This window comes from Cynoglossus semilaevis, chromosome 2 (assembly GCF_000523025.1).
Source record: "Cynoglossus semilaevis isolate Cse_v1.0 chromosome 2, Cse_v1.0, whole genome shotgun sequence".
Taxonomy (NCBI): Eukaryota; Metazoa; Chordata; class Actinopteri; order Pleuronectiformes; family Cynoglossidae; genus Cynoglossus; species Cynoglossus semilaevis.
This window is the reverse complement of record NC_024308.1, coordinates 10,521,594-10,547,785: the sequence shown is the minus strand read 5'-3', so window position 1 is coordinate 10,547,785 and position 26,192 is coordinate 10,521,594. Positions and strand designations below refer to the sequence as shown.

The 26,192-nt window shown below is 42.1% G+C and overlaps 5 protein-coding genes and 2 long non-coding RNA genes across 15 annotated transcripts in view; 3 read left to right on the top strand and 4 right to left on the bottom strand.

Moving 5' to 3' along the window:
* Positions 1–2,124, bottom strand: part of LOC107990150 (uncharacterized) — a 7,388-nt gene extending 5,264 nt beyond the window's left edge. Inside the window, exon 1 of one of the 2 annotated variants that reach the window (XM_017042271.2) lies at positions 1,754–2,124. In XM_017042271.2, coding sequence (XP_016897760.1) covers positions 1,754–2,086 — 333 coding nt within the window. In that variant the 5' untranslated portion in view covers positions 2,087–2,124. The remainder of the gene's footprint in view (positions 1–1,753) is intronic. The other variant, XM_025053408.1, reaches the window with a different exon arrangement.
* LOC103398442 (uncharacterized) overlaps positions 1–8,422 on the top strand; it is a 13,018-nt gene extending 4,596 nt beyond the window's left edge. The window contains exons 1-7 of one of the 7 annotated variants that reach the window (XR_523497.3): positions 2,202–2,340; positions 2,532–2,597; positions 2,709–2,907; positions 3,006–3,192; positions 3,561–4,250; positions 4,322–4,419; positions 8,323–8,418. This is a non-coding gene — a long non-coding RNA (uncharacterized LOC103398442). Of the gene's footprint in view, positions 1–2,201; positions 2,598–2,708; positions 2,908–3,005; positions 3,193–3,560; positions 4,251–4,321; positions 4,420–4,961; positions 5,021–8,322 lie in introns of those variants that run through there. The other 6 variants (XR_003048960.1, XR_003048959.1, XR_003048961.1 and 3 more) reach the window with 6 other exon arrangements.
* Positions 5,448–11,477, bottom strand: si:ch73-60h1.1 (calcium/calmodulin-dependent protein kinase type IV). Of its 2 annotated transcripts, XM_017042232.2 has the most exons (11): positions 10,255–11,477; positions 9,684–9,762; positions 9,521–9,583; positions 9,059–9,141; positions 8,912–8,984; positions 8,638–8,728; positions 8,476–8,550; positions 8,272–8,347; positions 8,054–8,180; positions 7,777–7,929; positions 5,448–7,505 (listed from the first exon to the last, which is right to left on the bottom strand). In XM_017042232.2, exons 1-11 carry the CDS (start codon positions 10,359–10,361, stop codon positions 7,008–7,010), a joined length of 1,425 nt encoding a protein of 474 aa, XP_016897721.1. In that variant the 5' UTR covers positions 10,362–11,477; the 3' UTR covers positions 5,448–7,007. The 2 variants fall into 2 exon arrangements, with proteins under 2 accessions (XP_016897721.1, XP_024909148.1); XM_025053380.1 differs by having other exon boundaries at positions 8,638–8,984; positions 10,255–11,471.
* Positions 11,478–12,310: 833 nt separating this feature from the next.
* Positions 12,311–15,428, bottom strand: med8 (mediator complex subunit 8). Its single transcript, XM_008337018.3, has 7 exons — positions 15,337–15,428; positions 14,275–14,396; positions 13,455–13,599; positions 13,236–13,376; positions 13,067–13,154; positions 12,783–12,986; positions 12,311–12,503 (listed from the first exon to the last, which is right to left on the bottom strand). The coding sequence occupies exons 1-7, from the start codon at positions 15,340–15,342 to the stop codon at positions 12,433–12,435; spliced, it is 777 nt and encodes a 258-aa protein (XP_008335240.1). The 5' UTR covers positions 15,343–15,428; the 3' UTR covers positions 12,311–12,432.
* Positions 15,429–15,852: 424 nt separating this feature from the next.
* LOC103398401 (aldehyde dehydrogenase family 9 member A1) lies at positions 15,853–20,927 on the bottom strand. Its single transcript, XM_008337006.3, has 12 exons — positions 20,782–20,927; positions 20,511–20,669; positions 19,964–20,109; positions 19,225–19,354; positions 18,987–19,121; positions 18,027–18,223; positions 17,611–17,751; positions 17,337–17,525; positions 17,108–17,195; positions 16,871–17,012; positions 16,461–16,573; positions 15,853–16,112 (listed from the first exon to the last, which is right to left on the bottom strand). Exons 2-12 carry the CDS (start codon positions 20,650–20,652, stop codon positions 16,018–16,020), a joined length of 1,518 nt encoding a protein of 505 aa, XP_008335228.1. The 5' UTR covers positions 20,653–20,669; positions 20,782–20,927; the 3' UTR covers positions 15,853–16,017.
* On the top strand, positions 18,232–20,670 carry LOC112486504 (uncharacterized). Its single transcript, XR_003048965.1, has 2 exons — positions 18,232–18,730; positions 20,464–20,670. It is a non-coding gene; the product is annotated as an uncharacterized LOC112486504 (long non-coding RNA).
* Positions 20,928–21,867: 940 nt separating the features above from the next.
* wdr18 (WD repeat domain 18) lies at positions 21,868–26,189 on the top strand. The gene is made up of 10 exons (XM_008336993.3): positions 21,868–22,122; positions 22,715–22,825; positions 22,922–23,055; positions 23,359–23,500; positions 24,103–24,246; positions 24,469–24,533; positions 24,840–24,964; positions 25,424–25,587; positions 25,849–25,917; positions 26,004–26,189. The coding sequence occupies exons 1-10, from the start codon at positions 21,874–21,876 to the stop codon at positions 26,130–26,132; spliced, it is 1,332 nt and encodes a 443-aa protein (XP_008335215.2). The 5' UTR covers positions 21,868–21,873; the 3' UTR covers positions 26,133–26,189.
* The last annotated feature ends 3 nt before the right edge of the window (positions 26,190–26,192 follow it).

The window sequence follows — 26,192 nt, the reverse complement described above, 5'->3', positions numbered from 1 at the left end:
CTGTTCTGCTGTCCAGGGCGCTCCGCCCCCGCCCCCCCCCCCCCCGCCCCCTCAGCTCTGTCAGACCTGACCTGACTTGTGGTCATGTGACATGAACAGATCAGTTGTGAAGAGTTTGTAGACAATCTCAGACAATTTACGCTGATGCTGAATAATTCACACCAGCTTCACAGTTTTCACAGAGCTTCAACAGGAGGCCGCTGATTGAAAATGCTCCCAGCATGCACTGCTGATGGCTCTCAGGTCACATGGCACGACCACTGGATGAAAGCCTCTGCCCTGGTCACATGACACAAACTCTGACCATAATGAGTTCACACCTGTCAATCGTTTACAGTCAGACAGGAAGTGACATCAGAGCTGCTACTGCAGGCGTGGCCTGAAGGGGTCGCTGCAAAAGACTGGGTCACATGGGGGATGTGGGGTGTGTGGGTGGGTGGGGATTTCTTACCAAGGAAAAGAGATGGAGAGGGGAAGGGAGGAGTGGAACAGAAGTGGAGAAATGAGTCAGGATAAAGCACCAGAGGAAGAGGGGAGGGAGGGAAGAAGGAGGAGGAGGAGGGAGAGGAGGAGGGAGAGGAGGGAAACAGTCAGTTTTTCCAACCAACAACTGTGAGGATGTGTATGTGGAAAAAACATGAAGTAAAAGAACGGAGCTGCTGCTGAGGAGAGGGGGATGTGAGGGGCTAAAGGAGGAGTAGAGGGTAGAGAGAGATGGGGAGAGACAGAGGTGTGAGGAGAGAGAGATAGTGGTGAAGGGAGAGAGGGGGGAAAGAAGAGTGGGGCTAGAGGGTGGTAGGAAACAAAGGAGGAAAAGGAAAATGTGGGAGAAAAGGGGTTAAGGAATAAGAGTAGAGAAGGACGGGGAGATGAAACGGGAGGAAATATGAAGGAGTGGTAGGAGAGAGGGAATGCAAGAAGGAGAGAGGGAAGATAATGGATTAAAGGGGTGGAGAGAAAAGGGAAGGAGAGCAAGATACACCACAGGTGTAGGAAAGAAAGGAGGTACGGTCAGAGGAGAGAATGAGGAGGGAGCAGGGAAGGGGGGAAGAGTCGGGGAGGTGAGGGAAAAAAGTAGGGGAGAGGAAAAAAGGTGGGATAGGGAATGAGTGACAAAAGGAGAAGATTGGAGTGAGGAGAACAGGTAGGAGTCAAGGACACAGGAGACAGGAATCAAGGTGGCAGAAGGGGAGAAGAAAGAAGAGATATGTGGGAGGAAGGGAGGAGAGAAAGGTGAGGAGAGGTCACTTCAAGTCAAACTGAAGTTTGTTTTCACTTTCACTTCACTGGAAAAACACAACTGGACCAGGATTAGAACTGAACCTGGACTAGAAGTGGATTTTGAGTTAGAAGTCATTCACTATGCAGCGGTTGTTAGCATCACAGTAACAGTAGATCAGTAGAGTTCAGTGTAATATTACAAATATTAAAACCAAAAAAAAAAAAACATTTTGAAGAAGCTAACATTGATGGTATCTAAAAGTTGGCCCAGAATTTGTACAACCGATTATCAGTGTGGCAACTGTTAGCATCTGGTAGTACAAAGCTAAAGCTGGCGTATGTAACGACTGTTAGCATGTTGTAGGTGTTAAAAGGTGTCCGCGATGAGGCTACTTTTAGCCTCACTCGGATGTAGCTAGAGGTGGCGCTACATTGTTGCCGAACAAACATATCTGAAGCCGTGACCAAAAACAGGTTGAATCTGAAAGTTCTGGTTCTGGTTCTGGTTCTACAGCTTCATCCTGACACTCACATTCTCCTGCTGACACTGGTCCACTGAGTGGTTGGCAGCAGTCAGGCTCAGCAGCAGCAGCTGGTTCTCCTCCTTCAGACGCTCCTGCTTCTCACGCTCCTTCTCCACTCTCTCCTCCAGGGCCACGCGGTCGTCCCTCCACACCACCTTAGCTCCCTCCATCTTCTCCCGCATCTCCTGCAGCTCCGCCCGACACTGGGCCGAGCCCTTCAGGTCTGGGGACGTCGCCCACACCACGATCACCACCAGGGACGCCAGAGACCACAGAGCAAGGGCCGCCAGAGCCAGGTTCTTGAACTTTAGTGAGGAAGAGGAGGAGGCGGAGGCCGTCATGATGAGGAAGCTCCGGGAGAACTATGAACACGATGGAGCTGGAGGAGGCAGTCGGCTCCGACTGAGCTGGACTTTCCTTCTGCTCAGGAACGCAGAGAGAAGGGAGGGACGGTGTGGAAAAGCTTGAACCACACCCACCTGGCCCCGCCCACCTCCACCCTCCTGATGGTGGGGAGAGGGGACGGAGCCATCAACAGGAAAAACACCCAAAAACACACTCTGGCTGAACATGGAAACTTTCATTTCAGTGTGAGGTGTGTGTGTGTGTGTGTGTGTGTGTGAGAGAGAGAGAGAACAGTGAAGTTTCTGTTTCAGAGGAACCATCAGGTTGTTTTCTTTTCTGTTGAGTTTTAAAGTTTCAGAATCAGAAACGAAACTTTGACTCACACACACATACACGTAGACCCTGTCTTCAGGGACTGAAACAAATAATCATTTTATTCAGTTTCTCACAGAGAGAGTCAGAGGGTCAGAGGGTCAGCAGCTCAATATAAAAGATGGCAAGTCAAAGGTATGTCACACACACACACACACACACACTCTACTGTATCTGCTGCAGAAAAAACAGAAAAGTAACGGCAGCTCACTGTTTCCTGACCGTTGGCCATCTGTTGGCACACAGCTGGCATTGACTCCACCCCAAGCTGAGCTGAGCTGTGATTGGTCAGAGCAGCGACAGGGGGCTGGACAAATTCCCCTGTGGAAAAAAATAACGTTTTTCTATAATTAAATGCCTGAGATTGGACTGAGATCCAGATCTGAGTCATCCTGGGTGAAGCCCTGCCCCACCCACAAAGACACACCCAACCACACCCTAGAAGGTGGGGCTTCACCACAGGTTGTTTTAATAAATCAACAAGTGAAGAAAAAAATCCATCTCCTCCATGATCTGGTCCATGATCTTCTTCTTCTTCAACAGAAGCTGTGAAAAAAAGAAGATACAGGAAGTGAAGCTAGAACCATTTCTGAATGATAGATGCTGATGTCACAGTGTGGGCGTGTCCTTGTCTACTGGAGGTACTCGTTGCTGGATGATTATGTCAACAGTCAGACAATGATGGAGCACGTTCTGGGGTTGATGAGCCTGGTCCTGGTCTCTGCCTGTGGTGAGTCTGTTTGGACCAGTACTTTTCAACTGAAATAACTACACCTACCATAGTTAAAGTAACTGTAGTAATAGTGTGTACTTTAGCTGCATCATCTGCAATGGTACCAGTGTTTAAACTCTGTTTAGCCTCTCTGTTCACTGTTGTTTTAACACAAAGACTCTGAAACAGTCAGTTCAGTCACTAACTGAAGTAGAAACAGTCGAAACAGTCAGTTCAGTCACTAAAACAGTCAGTTCAGTCACTAACTGAAGTAGAAACAGTCAGTTCAGTCACTAACTGAAGTAGAAACAGTCAGTTCAGTCCAGACTTTCGCCCAGACAGTTGTGGCTCAACCTAATGTTTATTCTCATTGGTGGTTGTTGTAGTGCTACCTGTTGGCCAGGCGGCGGGCGCTCTTCCTCCACCTGCTTTGTTGGTAAAAATGGGACAAAATGTGGCACTGCACTGCCCCCTGCTGGACAACACCAAGACCGTTTCATCAGTCAGTTGGTACAGAAAGTGGTGGGGGCGTAGCCCACAGCTGATTGTCTCCATGACCACGCCCACAAATGGCTCTGACGTCACACACGGTCCCGGTGTGGCTGCAGACAAAGTGTTGATGGGAGTCGATGGATCTCTGCATCTGACAAAAGTCCAGCTCACCGACTCAGCAAATTATTTTTGCTGCATTGTCATGACACCGATCAGCTAATCTGTCGACACGTCAAACATGTCTGTCTAAATAAAATAGGGTCGTTCAAACGTAACGTTTCTGGGTTTAGTCCTGTTGTTCTGGTGCCGTTCATCAACTTCTGTCTTCACTTTGTTGGCGTTGGCTTAGCCTTCAATAACACCTTAGCTTTTATTAGCATTAGCCTAACACCTTATCTTCTTGCTTTGTCGTCATTGACTCCTCCTCTGGACTCAGTGAATCCTCCTCTGGGCTTCAACAACTTCCTGTTTTTGTTATTTAACTGATATCAGATCAGTCTGTGCTCATTCATGTGTGTGAACAGTTTGAAACTCCTCAGTCCGATGATGACCTCTCCTCTGTTTCTCCTTCTCCTCCTCCTCAGGTGAGCTCCTTTCCTCCTTTTTTCCTCATGTGTTTATTTGTTGTTGATGTTCTTTGTTGTTGACTCTGCAGATGTGCATGTGTGTGCACGTTAGTGCAGTTCAGTGTGGAGACTCAGCTGCTGGTTCTCACAGATGAAGAATATCATCATCATCACAGTGAAAACTCAGGTTCGTTTCTCATTCGTCACTTTTACTTTGTCTTCATTTAAAGCGTTGTCGGCTATCTTTTAGCTCCATATGTTAGCTAACCATACAGTATATATTTTTCATAACATACACTTTATGAAACTTTGAACATCTCCCTGGCTGTCATTAGCCAGGGGAACATTGAACAAGGCTGGTTTTTAGTTTTGTAGTTTTAGCTTTGGCTAACATTTAACAAAGCTTTTGCAGAAAGTTCTAAACCAAAAGCTTTTTCTGATGTTCTTGGGCTTTCAAAGTTTGGCTCTTGGTGAATTCTTCATAGATTTGTTTCTGATGTTGCTAACTTGTTCTTGTCTATTATTTAACTATTTTGCAGTTATTAGCTTCAGGGTTTTTGGCTAATTTTTGGCTGTCACGCTGCATTGTGTGATTTGAGGCTGTTTCTAGAATCTTCTCGTGACCAAACTCTAAAAATGTTTCAGCTAACCTCGTAACTTTTAGATCCTCATTAGCCTGTCCACTGAAGCTGAAGCATTTTTTAATGATGGTTCAAATCACGCCCACAGACACCGACGCCCCAAACATCCAACTTCTGTCCAGCTCATCTTCCTCTAAGGAATCTCTTCTTCTGGTCTGTGTTGTCTCCAGACTCTCGACCCCTCTGCTGGACGTCCTTTGGTGGGTCAATGACACGTTGGTGACATCAGCAGGCACTAACGTGTCAGTGATGACTCAGGGGGAAGGTGGAGCCTACAACGTTGCGTCGTTGTGGCAGGTGTCAGTTGCCAACACCAGAACACAGTCCGTGTACTGGTGTGGGACGGTGGTGGATGGACGGGTCCACAGACAGAGACTTGCTGTCTGTCCCCCATAAACAGCCACCTGCTGTTTAAATTGACCAGTTAGCATCTTCCATTGGCCATAATTGTTTAAATTGACCAGTTAGCATCTTCCGTTATTGGCCATAACGTGTAGACAAATGTGGCTATACTAGCTTAGCATCTCTTATTTGTGTGTTTGACTTGTTGGTGTCAGTAAGAAGGCCACGCCCACAGACAACCGCTGATTTAATCTGATTTGATGAACAGAAATAAATAAAAACATGCAGAGACCAAAATATTTGTCACTCATCAAACACAAAACAAAGCATTTTTATAGATTAGCCCCACCCGCTTTCCCAGCCTGGGGTTGATCTTCATGGATGTACAGAAGACGAAGATCTAGATCCAGAACCAGATCTAAAAACAGAGCATGCTCATGCAGTCCAAACAGTCAGAAACAGAACCTCTGTCAGAATCTTTACCACTGTCTCCTCAAACCTTGAAGATTTACCGTCATTGCCGCTGAGGTTTTTATCACCAGCAGATGTCACTGTGGTGCCATTAATGTGTTTGTTTAGCAATGACATCAATGAAGGGATAAATCTGGACCCGACCAGAACCATACCAGGACTAGACATCCCTTTCTTTTCAGTAAAAAGCTGACGCGTGTCAGTGGCTCCGCCCACCTTGACCGTGGATTTGTGACACAACAAACAAAGGCTAAAAATGTCAAGAGTTTGTTTCAAAAAGCCAATCAGCATTGAAAACGTTTGGCCATGTGAACGGGCAGGATAAAACTGAGTGTTGCTAGCATAAGATTAGCATTGCAGTCTCCTGCTGCCAACCAAATGCTAACCTTTTCCACATTAGCGTGTAAAATAATTTTGAATTTGTGGCATGAATGCAGCCTAACCGTGTAACTGCTGAGTCGTCACCTGTGGTCGTCATTTGACCACATTGGAAGCTCTTGTACGAACAGAGGTAGGTGCAGCTTCAGAAAATCCTAGAATTCAGGGGTCAAAGGTTCACCAACAATCAAGTAACGTAGCAACACCAGGAACTCCTTAGCAAAACAACTATGTACAATGTAAACAAAGCTAATGTTTTACTAGAAGCTCACAAACACAACATGCTGACGCGCCCTGCAGGCGAGTCTGAGAAGCACAGCGTTGTCGTCAAGTCCGCCGCTCGTCTTTCATGTTTTCATCTTTGTCTCTTCAGTTAAAGAAATACATTCTCTCAAGAAAAGGTTTGTCCAATATCAGAGCTGATAGTTGTGTCCAGCAGGGGGATCCATTTTATGTACTCAACAAAACCGTTGTTTGTATTTTATATTACACTCAGTGTCTCTGGGGGCACTGTGTCACCAGAGTCACTGGTGGTTATTTTGTTTAAAATCAGCTAGTGTTAGTTAAAGTTAGCTGCGTCTGTGGTTAGTTCACTTAGCTTCCATTGGCACTGGTTTGTCACAGCTAAAATGATGGAGTTGTGAAACATAATTTAGTGTTAACTGTTAGCCACTTCTGCCAGAGGTAATGGTTAGCACCATGCATTATTAGCCTCCTCTTTTGTTTCTCTTAGCAGCTCTGGTATGGGACAAACAACTTTTAGCGTTAATGCTAAAACACACAGCTCTTTGTAGAAACAGAAAGAAGAGTCCAGCTGTTAGCATTAGCATTAGCTACATTGGTGGAAGATGTGTTTGTACAGGATACATGTTAGTAAATATGAGTAAACATTAACATAAGGAGCTTGGGGCTTCAGTCATGTGATCACTGGCAGTGGGCCGTCCTACTGGCTGGCTGGCTCCGCCTCCGCCTCCGATGTAAAGCCATTACTGAGGTTGTCTGGACTCTGTGGCGTGGCCAGTGCACGTGTGCTCTCGCCTTGGGAGGCAGAACCAATTAGGGAGCAGCTCTTCGGGGGCACCTGCGTCTGCACCAGCATTGTTTTGGGGACGACAGACGTTTGTCGCAGCCCATCTGCACGCAGCGGCGGTCTGGTGCGGACAGTCGTGGGGGTGGGGTCGGAGCTAGGGACATTAGAACTCTGAGAAGGGCAGGGGCTGGGGGTTCGTTGGTCGCTGCTCTTTGATTGATCCTCCTGTGGCTGTTCGCCAGGGGGTGTGGTCTCTTTATCTTCCAAAGTGGGGCTCGCGGGCTCCGGGGCGGGGTCCTGCTGCATGCTGCTCTGCCTGGAAGCTCCGGAGCCAGGAATCTCACAGCTGTCGGTGCGACGCCGAGAACCCTCGTGCATCCGACTGGTGGCAACAACAGCTTTCATTGCAGCCTGTAAAACACACACACACACACACAGGGGGCGCTGTCTTATTCTACTGACAGAAAAATTGGACTCAGATGTTTATCTCCATCTGTGACCCTGTGATGGACTGGACATCCATGGTTAACACCCACTGAAGTCAAATGGTACGGTCTGCCGTCAGGGGGGGGAAACGCTGGTGTTGTTTTGGTAATTTATTTTAACAACACAAGAATTTCGCAACCAGTCACTGAGGAAGCTTAAGGTCCAGAATCAGAACCAGGACCAGGTTTTTCCTCACCTTGAGTTTCCGTCGGGCGTTGAACTCCTGCAGTTTCCTTTGCGTTGTGTCCATGTGAGAGAATCGAGCAGCCTTACCCAGAACCCACGGGTGCTGCAGGGCCTCCTGCACGCTCAGGCGTTTGTGAGGATCCAAGACGATGAGTTTACTGACCTGAGGACAGAGACAGGAGGACCACACTGAGAAACATCTGAGGGAGTGGAGTGCAGGCCCTTCCATTCTTTAGGGTGGAGGGTGTGTGTGTGTGTGTGTGTGGGGGGGGGTCAAAGGAACTCACCAAGTCTTTGGCGTTGAGAGACACTTCGTCCCACCACGGAGACACAAACTCGTAGTCACAGTTGAGTATTCGACTGTACATGTACTGGTCGCCACGCGGATCAAAGAAGGGTTCAAAGCCACACAGCCTGAGGACCGGAAATAGGAATAGGGGACTGTTAGGATTAGGAAGTACCTACTGTATATATATGTGTGTGTGTGTATGCACGTGTGACTCACAGGATGTAGAGGATGACACCCACTGACCACATGTCCACCTCTGGTCCATAGGCCACTCCTCTGAGAATCTCTGGAGCTACAGACACACATCCTGTCAAATCCCACACTACAGCAGTGACAGTGAAGGCATCACATCATCATTGGCTTAGTGGCAGGACTCTGAGGGTCCTTAAACACACCAGCCTGTCCTTCACTCATACTGACCACAGTAACCTGGCGTCCCACAGACCGTCTTCATGGTCACCTGATCATCGATGATCTTTGAAAGACCAAAGTCAGCTGAAAAACAGGAGAAAAAACTTAGGTCACCGAAGGAGGAGGAGGAAGATGAGGAAGAGCCAAAATGGCCCCTGTCAGCATCCTTACCAATCTTCAGAGGAGCGTCCAGTGAGAGGTCGGCGTACAGAAGGTTCTCTGGTTTCAGGTCACGGTGCACAACGCCGTTTTCATGTAAGTACTTAAAATCAACACAGACGTTAGTGCTGCTGAAAGAACAGCGCCACCAGCAGCTGAGATAGAGAACTGTGAGGATGCGGTGTGTGTGTTTGTCTAACAAACTGCTGCAAGTCAACACAACGACTCTAACTACTGTACACAACAGTGTCTTCTTTCCTACTGTCAGTGAAGGCAGCGTTCTTACCGCCACGGCCTCCAGAATCTGTTTGATGACGTGTGCAGCGTCTCTCTCACTGTAGTAACCACGTTCAACAATCCTGCAGAGGTCAGGGGTCATGACAGGTCAGTGTTTGTGTGTGTGTGTTCGTGTGTATGTGTGAGTACCAAATACCTGTCAAACAGTTCTCCTCCAGTAACCAGTTCCAGAACCAGAGCGATGTCTGTGTCAGTTTCAAAGATCTCCTTCAACTGGATCTGAACCACACACAGAGGTTACATCACTGTGACATCACTCATGACATCAACAATGACATCACACGTGTAGACATGACTCTGTATGTGTGATCCAAATGACCTGGTTAAAGTCCAAGAGCCACAGCTTGGACAGAAAAAACTCTTCTACACTGCCCTCTTCAGTACTGCCCCCCCTACTGGACACATGAATGTCCATGACAATGTCTAATGTGATTTGGAGACACTGAGGGTGCTATTCCTCAGAATTCCTTCGGAGGGCGGCACCAGTATTCCACTCAGTTGTCACTTTAACAACTGAAGGTTTGTTGTTGTCTTTCATCACATTTTCACATTTCAACTGAATAATTTAAACCAACGTTCAGGTCCAACCAAGACTTACGATGTTGGGATGTGAGAGTCGCAGCAACACACCAATCTCTGTGCGAACAATCTTCTTGTCTATCTGATGATGGAAAAAAAGAAGAAAAACAAACATCAGAAAGGGAGAGAGAAGTCTGATCTTTGACCTTCAAACTGTGACAAACAACCTCTGAGCAACTCACCGTTTTCTTCAGCACTTTGACAGCAAACAGTTTCTGTGTCTGTTTCTCCTCACAGCGATAAACAACAGATGTCGCGCCTCTGTGAACACATAAACGTTACTCTGTCACACCAAACCTCACAGAGAAAATCAGTGATTTTAGCTCACAAAACAGCAAGATTTCAACTGGTGTGTGTGTTATTCTGTTGGGACAGATGGAGGAAACACTTTCACACACATACACCAAGTACTTTCTGATCTCCATGGTAACAAGTCACCTGGTAACTGGTGGCTCTAATTTCAACACTGGCATCACTTTTGCTGATACAGTGTCAAAACAGTGTCTGTGTGAACTAAAATCACTGATTTTCTTCATGGACTTTGGTCTGAACTAAAATCACTGATTTTCTTCTCTAAGGTTGAGGATTAACTAATGGACTAATTAGTTAACTAATTTACTAATCCATAACTGTGACATCTGATAGTTGAATACAATGTTGAAGAAAGTAAAGAACATTCTGGACCAAGAGAGTGCACATGATTCTGGTTTCATGGGGACTCATTTGGTCCTGGCCCGTCCATGTGGTCCAGACCTGCCCAGCTCTGAGCTCAGGTTGTAGAACTCTTCCACCGTGCCGTCCCGTCTTGAACCCTCCACCCAGAACTCTACCGGTTCTGTACCCGGCCGGGATGTTGGCATGATTTCAGAAGATCTGACACACAGAACCAAATCAGGAGCAGGAGAGTAGGACCAAACACACCAAAGACAAATCCAGTGATAAACCCAGAATCAAAACTAGGTTTAAATCCAACAAAGTCCAGATGTTGCACCAAATCCAGTTGAAAGGACCTGCATCAGAACTGAGGTCAAAGATCAAACCAGGATCAGAACCAGACCAGGATTCTGGAGGACCACAAATCACAACAGGGCCCAGTTCACAAAAACCCACATTTCCCACGTTTCAGTGCAGAACACGACAGGTCCAGACCGCTATAGATGATGGGTACCAAGTCAGAACCTGAACCAGAACCAAAATAATCCGGATCAGAGCTCAGATGTAGCCCGGGATTATCGGTGCAGAGGCGGATGCTTCATGATCCTGATGGATTTAACAGGCGACAAAAACACGACCGTCAGGAGCCGGAAATGGATCTGGTACCAGGCCCAGCGAGGTCCAAGCCTACACTGAGATCTGTGAGCAGCTATGTTCGGGACTGAAGTACCAGTTTTTCTGGCTGCGGGGTGTTTTCTCTAGAACTGAAGAAGCGTCGCCGTTTCTTCCTCCCGGAGACGCGGCTGCGGGTTCTCTGCCAGCACGTACACTATCCACGATCCTAGGGAAGCTGCGAACGGGAGGTCGGGGTGAGATGATGGAGGTCTGGTTCTGGTTCTGTTCTCCAGATGTCAGCCGGACCTGCTGCTGCGGCGGCTCTGATCTCGCCGTCTGTCTACGCCACAGCCAATCAAGATGTTGCCCTGCTGCCGAGCCGCCCTGTGATTGGTCAGTGGCTGTGTCCATCACTGTCACCGTTAGGCCTGAAAACAGACATAACCTATATACGTACATGCACGCGCGCGACAGCTGGAGCCGCTGGGAATCAGTCTTTAAAATACGTAAAAACGTAAACCGAAACTAAAAATAATTTGTAATTAAATGTTAATGAATAAAATTAGGAACCCTCATCACATACAAGTGTATCTTAGTATATAAGAAATATGGATGTTCTAACAGTTAGCCCGAAGCTACATATAATATTTAAATGAACGGATATAAAGAAACGACAAAAAATACAGTAGGAAAAACGTCAAGAAGCTAAAAGTTAAGTTAAAATGGATCAAAGGTAGAGGACAGCTAAATGTTTGTAAAGAAGGTTAGACTGGTGCTACAGATGCTACAGCAACAAACTGTTCTTGTCTTAAACAAATAAAGACAGATCAAGACAAAAATGGCTTAAATAGATGACGAAAGGCTAGTTATGAAAATATCTGGAGGTGTTATATTCATAAAGTGAAAGGACATTATTTTCTGTTGATTCTTATATTCCCCAGCAGATGGGGGTATTGCTCATTTTATTATTTTCTATTCAATAAGACATTTAAATACAGCAGAACTACGTGTACATTTAATACATAACATATCAGTGCATTTTATGATGTACAATAAAAGTGCTTTTCTGTAGTTCTCCTAATTGGGGCAGTGGTGGCTGAGCCAGATGGCCGTCAGAGCGATTCCTAACAAGTCCTAACGTTTCTTAGCGCGTATCTGAACAATCTTAACGCAGGTTGCAAAAGAGCCAATCAACTCCTGAGAAAAGACGGCACGGGTAACCAATCAGCGAGCTGTTCGGTGAGGTATCGCCCAAAGCTTCCGCCGAGGGCTTCCACCTCGCTGCTACCCGTATTGATTTTATAGAAAAAAAGTAATTGGGAGTTTACAATGTCAGTTTATTACGTTGATTTTTGTAAAACAAATATAATTTAGCTTTTATTATTTATAATTTAATTATTATTTATAAATTATAACTATATTTATAATGTATCTTTGTCTTGATTAGTTTTCATAATCAAAAACTAAAAATTAATATACAAATGTAATTCAACCATTATTAGTAAACATCAAAATACTGGAAATAAAACAAAGTATTCTCTACATTGACATAAGTTTATTCACACATTGACTGATTTAAAAAAAACATAATGGTGAAGAAAAAACAAACAACAACAAATGAGATTTATTCTGTAAACAAATGTACTACTTTGCCAACAGAGCTCATCGATTGTAAGGGTGCATTGATGCTGACGCAGATTTTATGTTTGTCTTGATGGTGCTTGGTATTTTGCCTGAAAGAAAAATACAATTATTGGTTTCAGTTTTATTCCCATATACAAAGATTAATTAAGAAACAGAGCTGCTAGTCAAAAGCTTCTAATCTTAAGTTCTCACTGATGTTCTATTAATCAAAGCGTAGTGTTTTAAATTAGCAATCCACATATCATATAAATAACAAAGACTATAGATTGACTGAAGATGTTGTCTTATTTTAGCTAATGCTTTTTGTGAGGTTGGTTAAATGCCATGCAATTTGTTGGTTTTACAACTGAAATATCTGAGCCTCTTACCTGGCTGCCCTTGCTGCTGAGGAACCACACCTCCCCCCATTGCTGCTTGAGCAGTGGTACCTGTATTCATGGTGACCTGTCCTGGATGTCCAGGGGCCACGGGGCCAGGTGGTCTGCACTTAGAAAGACCTTTTCCAAATGCAACTGCACTGACTAAAGCGTTTGTATCAGCTGGGTTGAATGATTGTTTGTTCTGTCGTAAGGCTAAAAAATAGAAAGAAAAGCATAAATTGCACAAATCTTCATTTTAGTAAAAGAATCTAAAAAGGGAAGGTGAAATTTACCTGCACTTTCTGTGTCTCTGTCATCACGAGGATTGTTAAGCTTCTCCAGTAAATTGGAACACAGTTTATTCAAAGCCTGAATTTGTTTCTATTGAGAAAAAAAACAATTACCAATCAACCAAGAAATGCCTGTTAACAGCTAACAGGAAAGAATAGAGGGCTCACTAACCTGTGCCAGTTCTGGGCCGATGCGTGCTGCCTCAGTGCTTAGCTGCTTCTCTTGCTCCTCCACCTCTGGATCAGGTTTGGTCCGCAAATAGTCTGGTACAATTTCATGGCTGAACACTGAGACGCGCTGCTCTGTGAGTTTCTGACCCAGACACAAATGACAGCCATATAAACAAACAGCAACTTTAAAATGTACTTGTTTTTGGTCAGTAATACTCACAGCTAGTTCATCGTCTCTGTCTGGAGAAAGCAGTAGTGGTATTATGACCTGGTTGCGAAATGATGGCATCTTTTCATTCTTGAGTAGCTTATTAATGGTGTTGAGTTGACCTGACAGTAGAGCAAAGTTGTCCAGCACTGATGGCCTGAGAGATGCAAAGAGACTTTATACAATGCAGGATTGATCCTTCTGTATTTCATGTTTTACACCACAGATTTTCTTTTGGTAGATTTATTCACATTTTGTTTCAGGGATAATGTATCAGATCAGAACAAAGAAGATGTGTGTTTTTAAAGTAGTATCACTATTGGTTTCCCCTTTCATTTGGGATTGCTGCAGTTATACTCCACATATGGATTTGGCAGTTTTCTTACATGATAAACCCAGTGTGCCTCTGTCCATGTTAGTAGTTTCTGTTCTGCTGTTCCTGGTCATGTAAACCTCTTAGTTTGCTGATGTGATGAACAACAGGTGTCATAGTTTACTGTCCCTGTTTGCATATTTGTAAGTAAAAGACAATAATGGGTAGCTAGGAAACAAGATAATACAGCTTATGTATACGGCTTGTATAGAGTTGTAGTCATCAGCAGCTATATGATAATTACTCTATGAATGGTATGAAATGTTGAGCAATTACCTTTAGAATGAATCTATGACCAAAGGGATTTTAAGGGTTTATCCTTTGTAATATATAATGTTTTTTTTCTTTCTTGTATCATCTCTATAGCTTTCTCAAAGTAAACCTGATTGATTATTTTAATTTAGGGATTTTATTAAAGCCCCAAAGCAAATAGATATCCTTCCAACCACAAAAACTTACCAGGTCAATCGTTCATATTCATTTTCCAACTTATAGATAAAACTGTGTAGAGCGCTTTTGACGTGAGACACTCGAGAGGTGAGAGACTCTACAGATGCCTCCAGCTGCTTCTCCTCTCTTTGCTGCACAAGAGAAAAAGCCACAATATAACTTTTCTTTACAACAACTTAACATACTTAAACATAGTGTTTATGCTGTCCCCTTCTCTTGGGTGGTGTCATGAAAGTCTGGAATCCATCACCAACTTTACTTGTCATCCTTTCACTGACCTGATGTTACACCTAATGCCTTCATGCCAGTTTCTCTAACCACCTTAGCTGTCTTTTTCTTTATTAACCTTAGTCTACAGCTATCTTCAGATGACACTTCCTGTACATGACGCCATTCAACTGTGTGCATCTACGGCCACTCTTGTAAGTTATCTTGAGTTTCTCCACGTTCCCTAAAATAAGTGTTGACAACTGCCATGTCTGTCTTTTTGGCAAAGTGTGCAATTATGTGACCGTGTGTGTTTCTGTTTTTCGCGTCTGTTGCCTTTACACCTACCGCTTTCAGCTTGTGATTCGTTATATCGATATAATTTTATTATGCTATAAAATGTGAACATGCTATCATAATACTGGCCACTGTTGTTTGTATTTTGTTGTTTCTTTCTGTTTGTTTTTACTGCGTGTTTTTGTAACATAAACGTCTGCAACAGTGCAACCTAATAACAAACGTGGATTCTCACCAAGAAGCAATGCACGCACATTGTTTCTCGCGTGTAACTTTTATTTAGAAAACGGTGAGCGTGAAATGTGTTTGGTACAAATTGAGTATAAACACATGGACACAATTCTGAGTTCTAACCATCAGGAACGAAACGACTGGGGTGTATGGAATGGTTTCCGGCTCTTATCATTACGTTAGCCTCGCAAAAGCCACCCATAGGTATAGTTTGTTTGTACAACATACATGTTATTGCCTGGAAATTCAGAATTTTTTTGTCTGGGATTCTACACACCAAATTAGTCAAATACTATATTTTGTTTTAGGATATTAAAAAGTAAAACAACGGATTACCTGCATCGTTGCTAACCGTCGGTGAATACTTCCGGTTTATATTTATCAAAATAAAATGCACTTCCTCTTTAGTTTAAAATTAATTTTCTAGATTCCTTGCAAACGTGAAACAACTTATCTTTATGTACAAGTTGTTCAAATACATTGAAAAGACATTATACATATATAAGAAATTTACAAAAGTGCACAAAACCATGACTTGACTTCCATTTTAAATGTGGACATGAACTTAAGACATAGGTCCACAAACGTCAACAGGGTATTATATCTGGTGTAATATGTTTGAAATTGTTTGGAGCTGATAGTTGTAATTAATTAATTGTTTTTTAACATGCTATGATAATGATGTTTATACCATTATTATTAGTCATATTGATTTACAAAATTAATTCCTCAAATCATAGTATTATTAATTATTATGTGCATCTGTACCTGGTTTATATCATGTAACTGGATGGTTTATTGTAGATCACACACTATAGGGGAACATTTATAACACCAATGGAACAATACAAATACTTGTGTACCAAATGTTTATTTTTTATAAAGAAATGAAGTGATCAAATCATACAGGTGGCAGTGTTAGTTCACATCATTTGATCATAATGCAAATCTGCAGCTCATGACTGAAGGTGGTAAAGAGCTTGAAAGTCACGTCGACTGTAGGCACTGATGTGAAGTTTAAAAGAGGCTCTCCACATCTCCCATTTCCACCACCACAGTCTTCAACTGGGAGTAGTACTCAATGGTTACCTCACCATTTTCTCTGCCGAACCCTAAAATGACAGCAAAGCAAACCAAACCAAATTATTGTGTTTTTTTACTTTTTGACTGTGTTTAAATAGAGCGTTCTTTTTCGACATTATGGCAACTTAAACAACTTTCTGAAATGCAACTAAAAACTGTTGGACATCCTCAAATGTCACATTTTAATAAAATAACTAGTACCTAACATAACATAGTTGTTAAGTACTACAGTATTTTTGAATTTCAAGGAAATAAAGCTTTCATTTGAAGGCATGTTCTACCGTGCAGCTTTTTCCTTACCATTGTTATTTGACATCACAGCATGCCTATCTGTAGTGCTTAGACGCTAGTCCAGTTTAAACTAACACATTTTATACCTGACATCTTGTATCCTCCAAATGGCACTTGCACAGGACTGATGTTGTAATTGTTGATGAAGCAGGTCCCTGCCTCCAGGTTTGCTGCTACACGATGGGCTCTGGAAATGTCCCTGCACAATGAGAAGAATGACTGAATGACATGAATCAAGTGAGCTAACCCTGGTGGCTAAAATGCAAAGTTTCTATAGATAGTTTGGTTTGCTGTTCTCTTACATCAGACTAAGATAAAATTCTGCATATACTTTTGAATAAATATAATCTATTTTCTTAAGCTAAATACAACTGAAATCACCTGTCTACTTTTCCCACTGCTGGCAGTCACAATTTAAGCCAAATTCTCATGGTGATTGGTAACCTTTGCTACTGTTTCATTCACTTGTCTTTTTTCATTAGCGTCCCCAACTGACCTGGTGAAGACTCCGGAAGCCAGTCCAAACGTGGTGTTGTTGGCTCTTTGGAGAACCTCCTCCTCTGTATCGAAAGGCATGACTGACATGACGGGCCCAAAGATCTCCTCCTTCACACAGGTCATGTCATCTCTACAGTTGTCTGTGTGTGATTTATGATAAGATTTCATTGAAATTTACAATGTTGGCCAGATATGATAGAGAAAGTAACATTTGAAATTGTGTTGTGAGGCTTACCAAGCACACAAGGGGACATGAAGTAGCCACCTTTGAGTTTGGGGTCTGTAGGAGTAAAAGGCTCTCCTCCACAAAGCACCTTGGCTCCCTGTGTTAAGGATAAATCTTAAAAATAAAACTGTCCTATTTTGAGTATTTATACTACTTAACAAGTCATAGCTTTAAATAGCATCAAATAGCTTTAATGAAACAAATACATCTGCTTAAAAGATCAAAGTTCCTGACAAACCTGCTTTTTGGCCTGATCCACAAATCCAAGCACCTTCTCCAAGTGAGGTTTGCTGATCAAAGCACCCATGTTGGTATCGTCCAGCATAGGGTCTCCTAAACGAATGGCCTTGGTCCTCTTCACCACTTCATCCAAGAACTGAGGCATGATTTCTCGTTGTACATAAACTCTGGTACCATTGCAGCAAACCTTCAATTTAAATAAGAATACGAATATTTAGGAGTGTATCAAACAAGTGTCTCTGTTTAGATTGACAGCAGTGATGCAGTGTCACCTGTCCTTGGGTGAGGAAATTAGCCATGAGTGCACCCTTCACTGCATTCTCAAGTTCACAATCCTTGAAAATAATGAGTGGAGATTTCCCTCCAAGTTCCAAAGTCACCTGCTTCACTCCCTTTGAAGACATTTCCATGACCTAAAAGTAGAAAAAAACAGTTTATATTATAACCTACTAACTTGAAGAGTAAAGTTAAGATTCAATGGTAAAATATCTGTATCAGCACAGAACGTAAAAGAGATCTAGATATTCCACAATTTTGCTATGGGTATTTTCTTGATCTGGACCTCTCAGAGTTTAAATTGATAGAAAAACAGTGTCAAAAGTCACATAAACACAAGGACCAGGATTTGGGGCAAAATCAGGTGGTAAATGTAACCTGTTGAGAGCAATGTTTCTTTGCTCGTTTCTACCTTTTTGCCTGTGGGCACACTGCCTGTAAAGGAAACTTTGGCAACCATTGGGTGGTGGCAGAGCAACGACCCTGTCTCTGCTCCACCTTGTACCACACAGAAGAGCCCGTCTGGTGCTCCTGCCTCTTTGAAGATCTCAGCCAGGATAACAGCTGTCACAGGAGTCATTGGAGAGGGTTTGAAGACCATGGCATTACCTAAAGATACAAATCACAGGGTCATGTCATGTGTAATAATGCAACTGCACAGCAGTGGGAATCTGTCCCGTTGACCGTTAGTCAACTGGCCACCCCCCTCCTTTTTATACTATTTTTATAAACTGATAAAAGCACTAGTATTATCATTTGTGTACTCCTCGATACAGAGTACATCACCAATACTTTTTTAGGCTTTCTTTCAAAAGAAATAAGCAATGACCTAAAAGTTATATGGGTGGCACAACTCTGTGGGAAACAGACATGTTTCAATTAAACTATCACAGAATACTATATAAAAAAACAGTGACCTGGCAAAGTGTAAACAAACCTTAGAGTAAGTCTTGTCTTTATTCTTGATGGAAACACCCATAAACTGCTGACATTTCTGATCTACTTTAATAGACTACCCATAACTTCAATGAGACAAGCAACTGAAGGAGGAAATCAAAAGCCACTGGTCGTGACCAAAAGCCATTATGAAGTATCGTCACCATGGTCACTGGAAAGGTAAGATTTGAATTAGGTTGTGGGCCCAATGCTAATATTGGTGTTAGAACACCCCTAATTATCAGTATGTGCAACTTGTCCTGACCCCACTGCCCAACTGCTTCTGTCTCCGCCGTCCTGTCTGTGTAAGTGGTCAAAGCTTATTAACTAAATGTCATATTTTGGTACTGCTAAAACAGGATTTGCCCATCATTGGATGATATAAAAAAACAATATTATACCTTATCTAACTAATCCTCGATACACCTGTACTCACCACATGCCAGAGCAGGTGCTGCCTTCCATGATGCAATCTGGAAAGGGTAATTCCAGGCACCAATTCCCACACACACACCAAGAGGTTCCCTCCTTGTGTATGCAAATGCTCCTCCAGGAAGCTGAACGTGCTGGCCTGCACAAAACGGAGATATGAGCACACTCTCATCTGTCACAATGGTGTAGAGTTTTAGGCACAGGGGCTTTGGAGAGAAAAAAAGCTGTGATTTTCTCTGTACCTGAGAGTGTACTAGCCAGACCAGCATAGTATTCAATGGATTCCCATGCAATATCAATGTCCACCAGGGCTTCAGTGATTGACTTGCCATTGTTAATTACTTCCAACTTTGCGATCTTCTCCCTTCTTTCCTTTTTTAACAGAATACAAACATTTTAAATTCATTTCATTTACATTTACATAAAAGCAGTTCATATAAGACAGCATTTTTTTTATGGTGACACATTAGTTCATGTTCTACTTGAATTAATCACAAGGCAAAGTTACCTTAGAGAGCAAAACCATTTAATCCCCTTGTATTTGCGATTGCATTCAGTTTATTAAATAATATTGTTTTAATAATCCTATAATATCATGCATTGAATCTATTAGCTGCATCTACTCTGAGACCAGGACGTTGCTTCAGAACTCTGACAAAAAAAAAAAAAAAAGCTGAAAAATGTTCAAATGCTTCACATTGTTTTCGTTTATGTTTTGCATTTAAAAAAAGCACAGATTTCCACCCTGAGGTTGAAGTCTAACCTGTGCTGTCAAAGCAGTTTTTCTGTCTCTTACAGGCACAAGGTTCACGCCAAAGATTTGGCACAATAACAAAATACCTTGAGCCTTGAATTATGACAGCTGCTGAACATGTGTCACCTGTTCAGAGGGGTTAGAGGACTGTGTAAAGTTGATGAATAACTCTGTGCTTTGCAGAATACAATGTAATTGCATAACGTTTGAAACATTGACCGTCACACCCTGATAATCCGAGCAGCCTCCAGCATCACTCTGGCTCTCTCGGTTCCTGCCAACTTGCTCCATTTTTTGTAGGCACCATAGGCACTCTTTATGGCCTCGTCAACTTCCTCAGCCCCACAGGGGACCATCTGACACAGAACATGGCCTGCAAAAGAAACAAAATCTCGTTATACATGTGAGCTGTGTACATAAAAATGGAGTGGCTGGGGTGGGGGTTGGGCTGATGGCTACATATAATATCTACTGCTTTCTTGTGTTAAAAGTTTGTGTGACTGCAGGTCTTTGAGATTTTTAGACTCTTGCCGAGCAGCCAAGTAAACAACGTTTATTACATAACAGCAGTATTGCACCCAAGTACCCTTGCGTTCAATAATCTCATTTCATATTAAGTCAACTAATCTTAACTTAATACTCAACGTGGTCTTTTGTGCCTGGCTAAAATGTCTGTCTTATGATGTTTTGCAGATAAACTTTGTATGTCATTTTACCAATCCTGCAGAGAGAAACCGCAGAGAAGTTTGTGAATAAGCAGCTGCGTCTTCTCACCAGTAGCAGGCTCAAAAACCGGTTCAACGTTGGTCTCATGAAGGGGCTTCACCCGTTTCCCTCCCCAGAAGTTCAGATGTTCAGTTATGGTAAGGGTTCCCGTGCATGTCTCAGGAATAAGGTCGAGGATTGACTGAGCCATTTTTCAGCAAAACCAACCTGTCACATTAAAAACAAAAATCAAACAAATCAAATCAGATTTTCACAAAAGAAAAAAAAAAGATCCAAAACATCCGCCGTCTATTTGCAAGGTGAGTGAATGAATGCTTACGTGACTTAGTCTAACTTGAGCTAAATACAGAAAGTTCAGCTGAGGAAAGACAATTCACGCAGCCACTCCGTGCAGCAGGAACAAAGGGGAAATGACGGACTCCTTTCACTGCAGAGCACCGCCTTTTAATGTTACGTCATGATCACAGTAAATGCTTTTCGCTATTTATTCAGTAAATCTTGTTATTAACCATGATGTACATAAAATTGCTATATGAAGTGAAATACAATCACTCGTATTGCATTACGTGAGCTCTTTGTTGTTTGATATAGAGAACTATATAGGAGCAACTGTTGGTGCAACACTGATCCACTACTATCAAAAAGATCACGGGGTCACCTATCCGATCGCTGGGCGTTCCTTGTGTATTTTCACAGGGGTATTTTTCATCAGGGGATTAGTATCATCGGCCACGCACACATCTGACCATAGTTATGAATGTGAGTGTGAATGTTTGTTTCTTCGTGTGTTCCAGAGATAAACTGACATGACGACTGTCCAGTGTGCATCTCGCCCATTGACAGCTGGGAACCAGCGCCCCCTCGCGACCTGCACGGGAATAAGAGGCAGATAATGAATTAATGGTTATATACTCCGTTGGAGGCTTAAAATATGTTTTAAAGGAGAAAAAGCGTTGTGTTTTATCACAATTAAACACATTATTCATCCGCTCAAAATCTTGAATCATTAGACTTCATAATCTTGAAAATTAAAAACCTTCAATTTCATATACAGAATATATTTTGATTTTTGGTGAAGTATTGTATACGATATCTTTCTTCATAAAACTTACTGTTGTTTTTAAATGTGACGATTATAAGGATAACTGTGGTTTTAACATTGGCCAGTGCGGTTTACATGTGTATTAAAGGCACGTTGAGGTTGAGTTTAACAAGTGCCATTTCTTGTTTATTATATTCAGGTCTGTCAACTATCGACGATACTTTAGAAGATATACTTATTGTATATCTTGCAACTCTAAGGGGCTTGTTGACCACTTCAATCCAACAGTCATTTGGAGTTTTAAAACACGACTGCCGTGTCTAGACAAAATAAAAAAAATCTAATTCCGATGATCACCGGAAGTACTACATGAAACAACTTCCGATACCGGTGTTGCTGCAGCCGAACATGGCGGTTCCCCTAGAAGTGATTGTGACCAGTGACTCAAGCTCGCAGCTATGGAACACCACAGTGTTCGACCTACACAGCGGGTCCAGTTTAATATCGTATCGCGGCGGTAACAGCACGAGCCGTACATTGACCGTGCTGCGCGGGGAGTTTCTGTTGTCGGCGCAGCTGGGCAAGAATTTCATAAACGCATGGGAGATCCAGAGGAAGGTATGAGCAAAACGTTTTCCTAAATAAGACGTTTTTATAAATCTTTAATATATTAGTTGGCTAAAAATGGTAAAGCATTGCATTAACATCAAAATGACCGTTACGTTTCTACTTCGACTGGACAGAATGGACATGTCAATGAACCACTACTGCCTAATTCAGCCAAATAACACAAACCACGAGGTTTGCATAATTACAGTTGAGTGTATTGGAAAATGAATCCCACCATTGTTTTGTTTTTTATAAAGTAGACTTTGCAACCTGGTTTGTAGCTAAGAATTATTGACATTGTGCAAGTGGTCTAGCCATATTACTGGAAGATCTGCAGTGGTAAACAAACGCTAACGATTGCGAAAACATGTGCAGTCAGTGTTCAGTTCATTATGTGTGGGGGACTGCGGGGTAAAGAAGCTTGTTGCAGGGATTAAGCTTGTTGTTAATTTTGATTGATAAAAACTATAATGGCAGCTATTGGTCCAGCCAACAACAGGCAAAATATTTAAATAAAGGTTGCTGCTGGAGTCAGAGGGAATGTCTGCTAAACGTCCCACTATTAGGACCCTTGAGGATGAAGAACTTTTTTATGTTTCAGGACCAACTGCAACAGAAAATTGTGTGTCCTGGTGTGGTCACCTGTATCACGGCTTCTCCTAATGGACTCTTTCTTGCTGCTGGAGTCAATGAGGCCATTTACCTGTGGGAGGTGAGTCATTTTTTACGCCATATATTTGTGTCAATAACATTCCTCAACTGTACTCTGTGGAATATTAAACCACTTTGATTTTATTTTTCTTTTAAGGTGGCCTCAGGAAAGCTGATGTCTATCCTCACTCGTCACTACCAGGATGTTACCTGTCTGAAGTTCACAGACGACAGCAGCCATTTTGTTTCTGCAGGAAAAGACAACCTAGCTTTGGTGTGGAGTCTTAGCCGGTAACAAAGAATCCCACTGTCATAAAAACTTAGCCACCGTAATATTAAAACCTGATCAGACTAAGATCAGAGCAACTGATTTAACTATATATAATATCAGAATTGTTGATCGTGTGCTGTTCAGAAATCACTGGTCTAACCAAACTAAGCAACTGATTCTGCATCTAAAGCCGCCTATGCAGTGTGCTCTTTACCGTAACTTCTGTTACATTTTATCTTTCCATTATGGTGTCATGGTGTTTTATTTTTCAGCCAATCATATTTCAAATTAGTTCATTTCTCACATTGGTTTACCTATTTCAGCTTGATCCAGCTGGATTCAAACCACACCCCTGAACCTTGTCATGTCCTGTCACGTCACTCTCTACCAATCACAGACCTGCACTGTGGTCTTATGGGAGTTCAAGCAAGAATTGCCACTGCATCCTTAGATCAAACAGTCAAGGTATAAATCCTGATTTATTTGTTGTCAATATAATATTTCTGTATATTTATAACCTATGTTATAGACATATGAACCCAGGTTTGTCAGCATTTGTCACTCTGTTTTAGGCAGTCAGCCAGGTCTCAGTGCACGTATAAAGTTTAGTCAGGAGCAGATTTAAATGAGCTGAGGAGCCACAGTAGTACTTAAGTTCTCAAAATATCTGTTAGTCTGCCAGCAGCTTATTTACATTTGCACATGTCAAAGGTCGGAAGACAAAGATATTTTTAAATTTTAAATGTTTATATTGTTACTAATAAACAAATAAACAGCTAATTATCCTTAAGTGCTCAACAAATATCATTATTTGGTCAATTAGTATCATACAAGTCTTCCATAAGCTCATAAATAATTTAACTAGCAGATTTCCCACTGTCAAGAGCTTACTGTTGTCATGAACATAAGATATCCTTAGATACAGCTGATTGTTAGTTGGTTATTATCATTGACGTTTACTGTGAAACTCCTAAAGCAGCCATTCAACAACAGTCATGACCACAGGGTTCTGGCTGCCACAGTAAAGAAAGCTATTTAATGATGTTAATATTTGTTTCTTTGTCAAGGTGTGGGAGTTGTCCTCTGGTGAACTCCTGTTGTCAATTCTCTTTGACGTGGAGATCATGTCTGTAACCTTTGACCCCTGCGAGTACTTCCTATTTTGTGGAGGGAGTGACGGAAACATTTTCCAAGTGTCTCTTTGCAGCCAGGTTAGTTTTGCCACATTTTTCATAGCAAACTGTCATCAGCATCTTCAGCTTTGTCCAAACTTTCAGACATTGAAGTGTTCTCAGAATTTTGTAGTTGTCCAGATCAATGTTTCACAACTTGTTTTAAGAACAAGCACATATTTTCCTTTAAAAAGTCCACAGCACACAAAAAAGTTCAACCCTGTATCTGCTGTTTTCAGACTCTTTTTTTTTTTTCAACAGAGTCTTAGTCGAGACAAATCCTTCCAGGCCGACCACAGTGGAAACCAGGTTTTCAAAGGTCATAGGTAAGACCAAGAACCCCTCAAGAACCAAGACAAAGGTTCTATTTGATGCTGATATACTGGTTCTGTTTCAGTTATTTGTACATCTAACTTGATCCTTCCATTTATGAGATCTCTTCTGCAATTGTACCAATAATTAATGATATTTACCTACCAGTGTGATGGCAATGAAATAATATGGCATTTGATGAAAGTAAACCATAGACAGATGTAAAAGGTTCCCTAATTGAACACATCTTTTGTATCAATAGCATCTTATTTAATTAAATTAGAGCCGATCCATTACTATTACAATTGCTCCATTTGCAGAAACCAGGTAACGTGTCTGTCTGTGTCAATGGACGGATCTCTCTTGCTCTCTGGGTCACATGACGAGACAGTTCGTCTCTGGGATATTCAGAGTAAACAAAGCATTCGCTGTCTCACACACAAAGGTAAGCCTTTTAGTTCACATAAAAATGACAATCTAATCCAAGTGTCTTTTTCAATAATCTATTTACTTAGTTTATAAACTGTGTATCTTTTAAAGAGATGCAATTGAAAGTGTGGTTTGAATGAAAGCTTGAAAGCGGCCTATTGTTTGTAAAATCTGTTTTCTTTTTACGTTTAGGTATTTAACTCTAATGCAAATGATTCCATTAGCCTTTACGTTCAGATAATGATAACGAGTTTATAAATGCTTTAGAGGTTAATGCTCAGTTAAACCATTAGCAGGTGTAGCATGGGGTGTATAAGTGTTAATGGCATCTTGAGTCTGCATATTTTGGGATTATACCATACATTTAAGTTCATGTTAAAACAAAGTTCCTGCTGTAAATGTAATCAATCACGTGCCTCCGGTAATTTACCGTGTTATTTGGTATGACAAGCTGATGTCATGTCTGTTTGTCCAGGTCCGGTGACAAACGCCTTCATCATGGCCGCTCCAGCGAACATGTTTGTGCCCGATAGTCGGCCTGCTGTCCCTCTGCCTCGTTTCAGCCGTCATGTTCAGACTTCTGAGGCCAACAGCGGTGTGTCAGAAGAGGTTTGTGTGCGGCTAGGCCTTTACACACAGGTAAGTCTGTGGAGGAGGATATTGCTACAGTACAAACGGGCGAAGAGGCCGCCTCTAGGTGTCACTGTGTCACTTCATAAATTAATTCAAAAATAGTTTTAAATTGTATTTATGATGTTTGCTATTGCAATGCAAATGTTAAAATATCTCGGTCCGTTTCTGTCAATTATTGTTAGTCCCACAAGTATAAGCAGTAATCTTTGTTTGAGTTCAGTTCTATCTATCTATTTAAACACTCTTCTTCTAAATACTCTCCTCCAGGAGGAGGAAAGGTCATACCTGGAGAAAGCTGAGAGACTGAACTCATTAATGAATGCTGTGACTGACAAGGTGATGGCTGTATACACACATACATATACATATATACATAAATGCAAACATACATATATTTTAGTAATAATATTTGTGTGTTTCAGTCTGTCTTCCGTGATGGTGAAAACACAAAGGTTCGTGTGGCAGAGTTAGAAGAGGAGGTTCAGACTTTGAAGAAAATAAACAAAGATCTTTACGACTTCTCTCGTGAACTGTTGGCAAAGCCTACATAAACCAGCACATTCATGTGTGCACAAGTTCAGTTCTAATAAATGTTTGTTTTTTGTAAATCT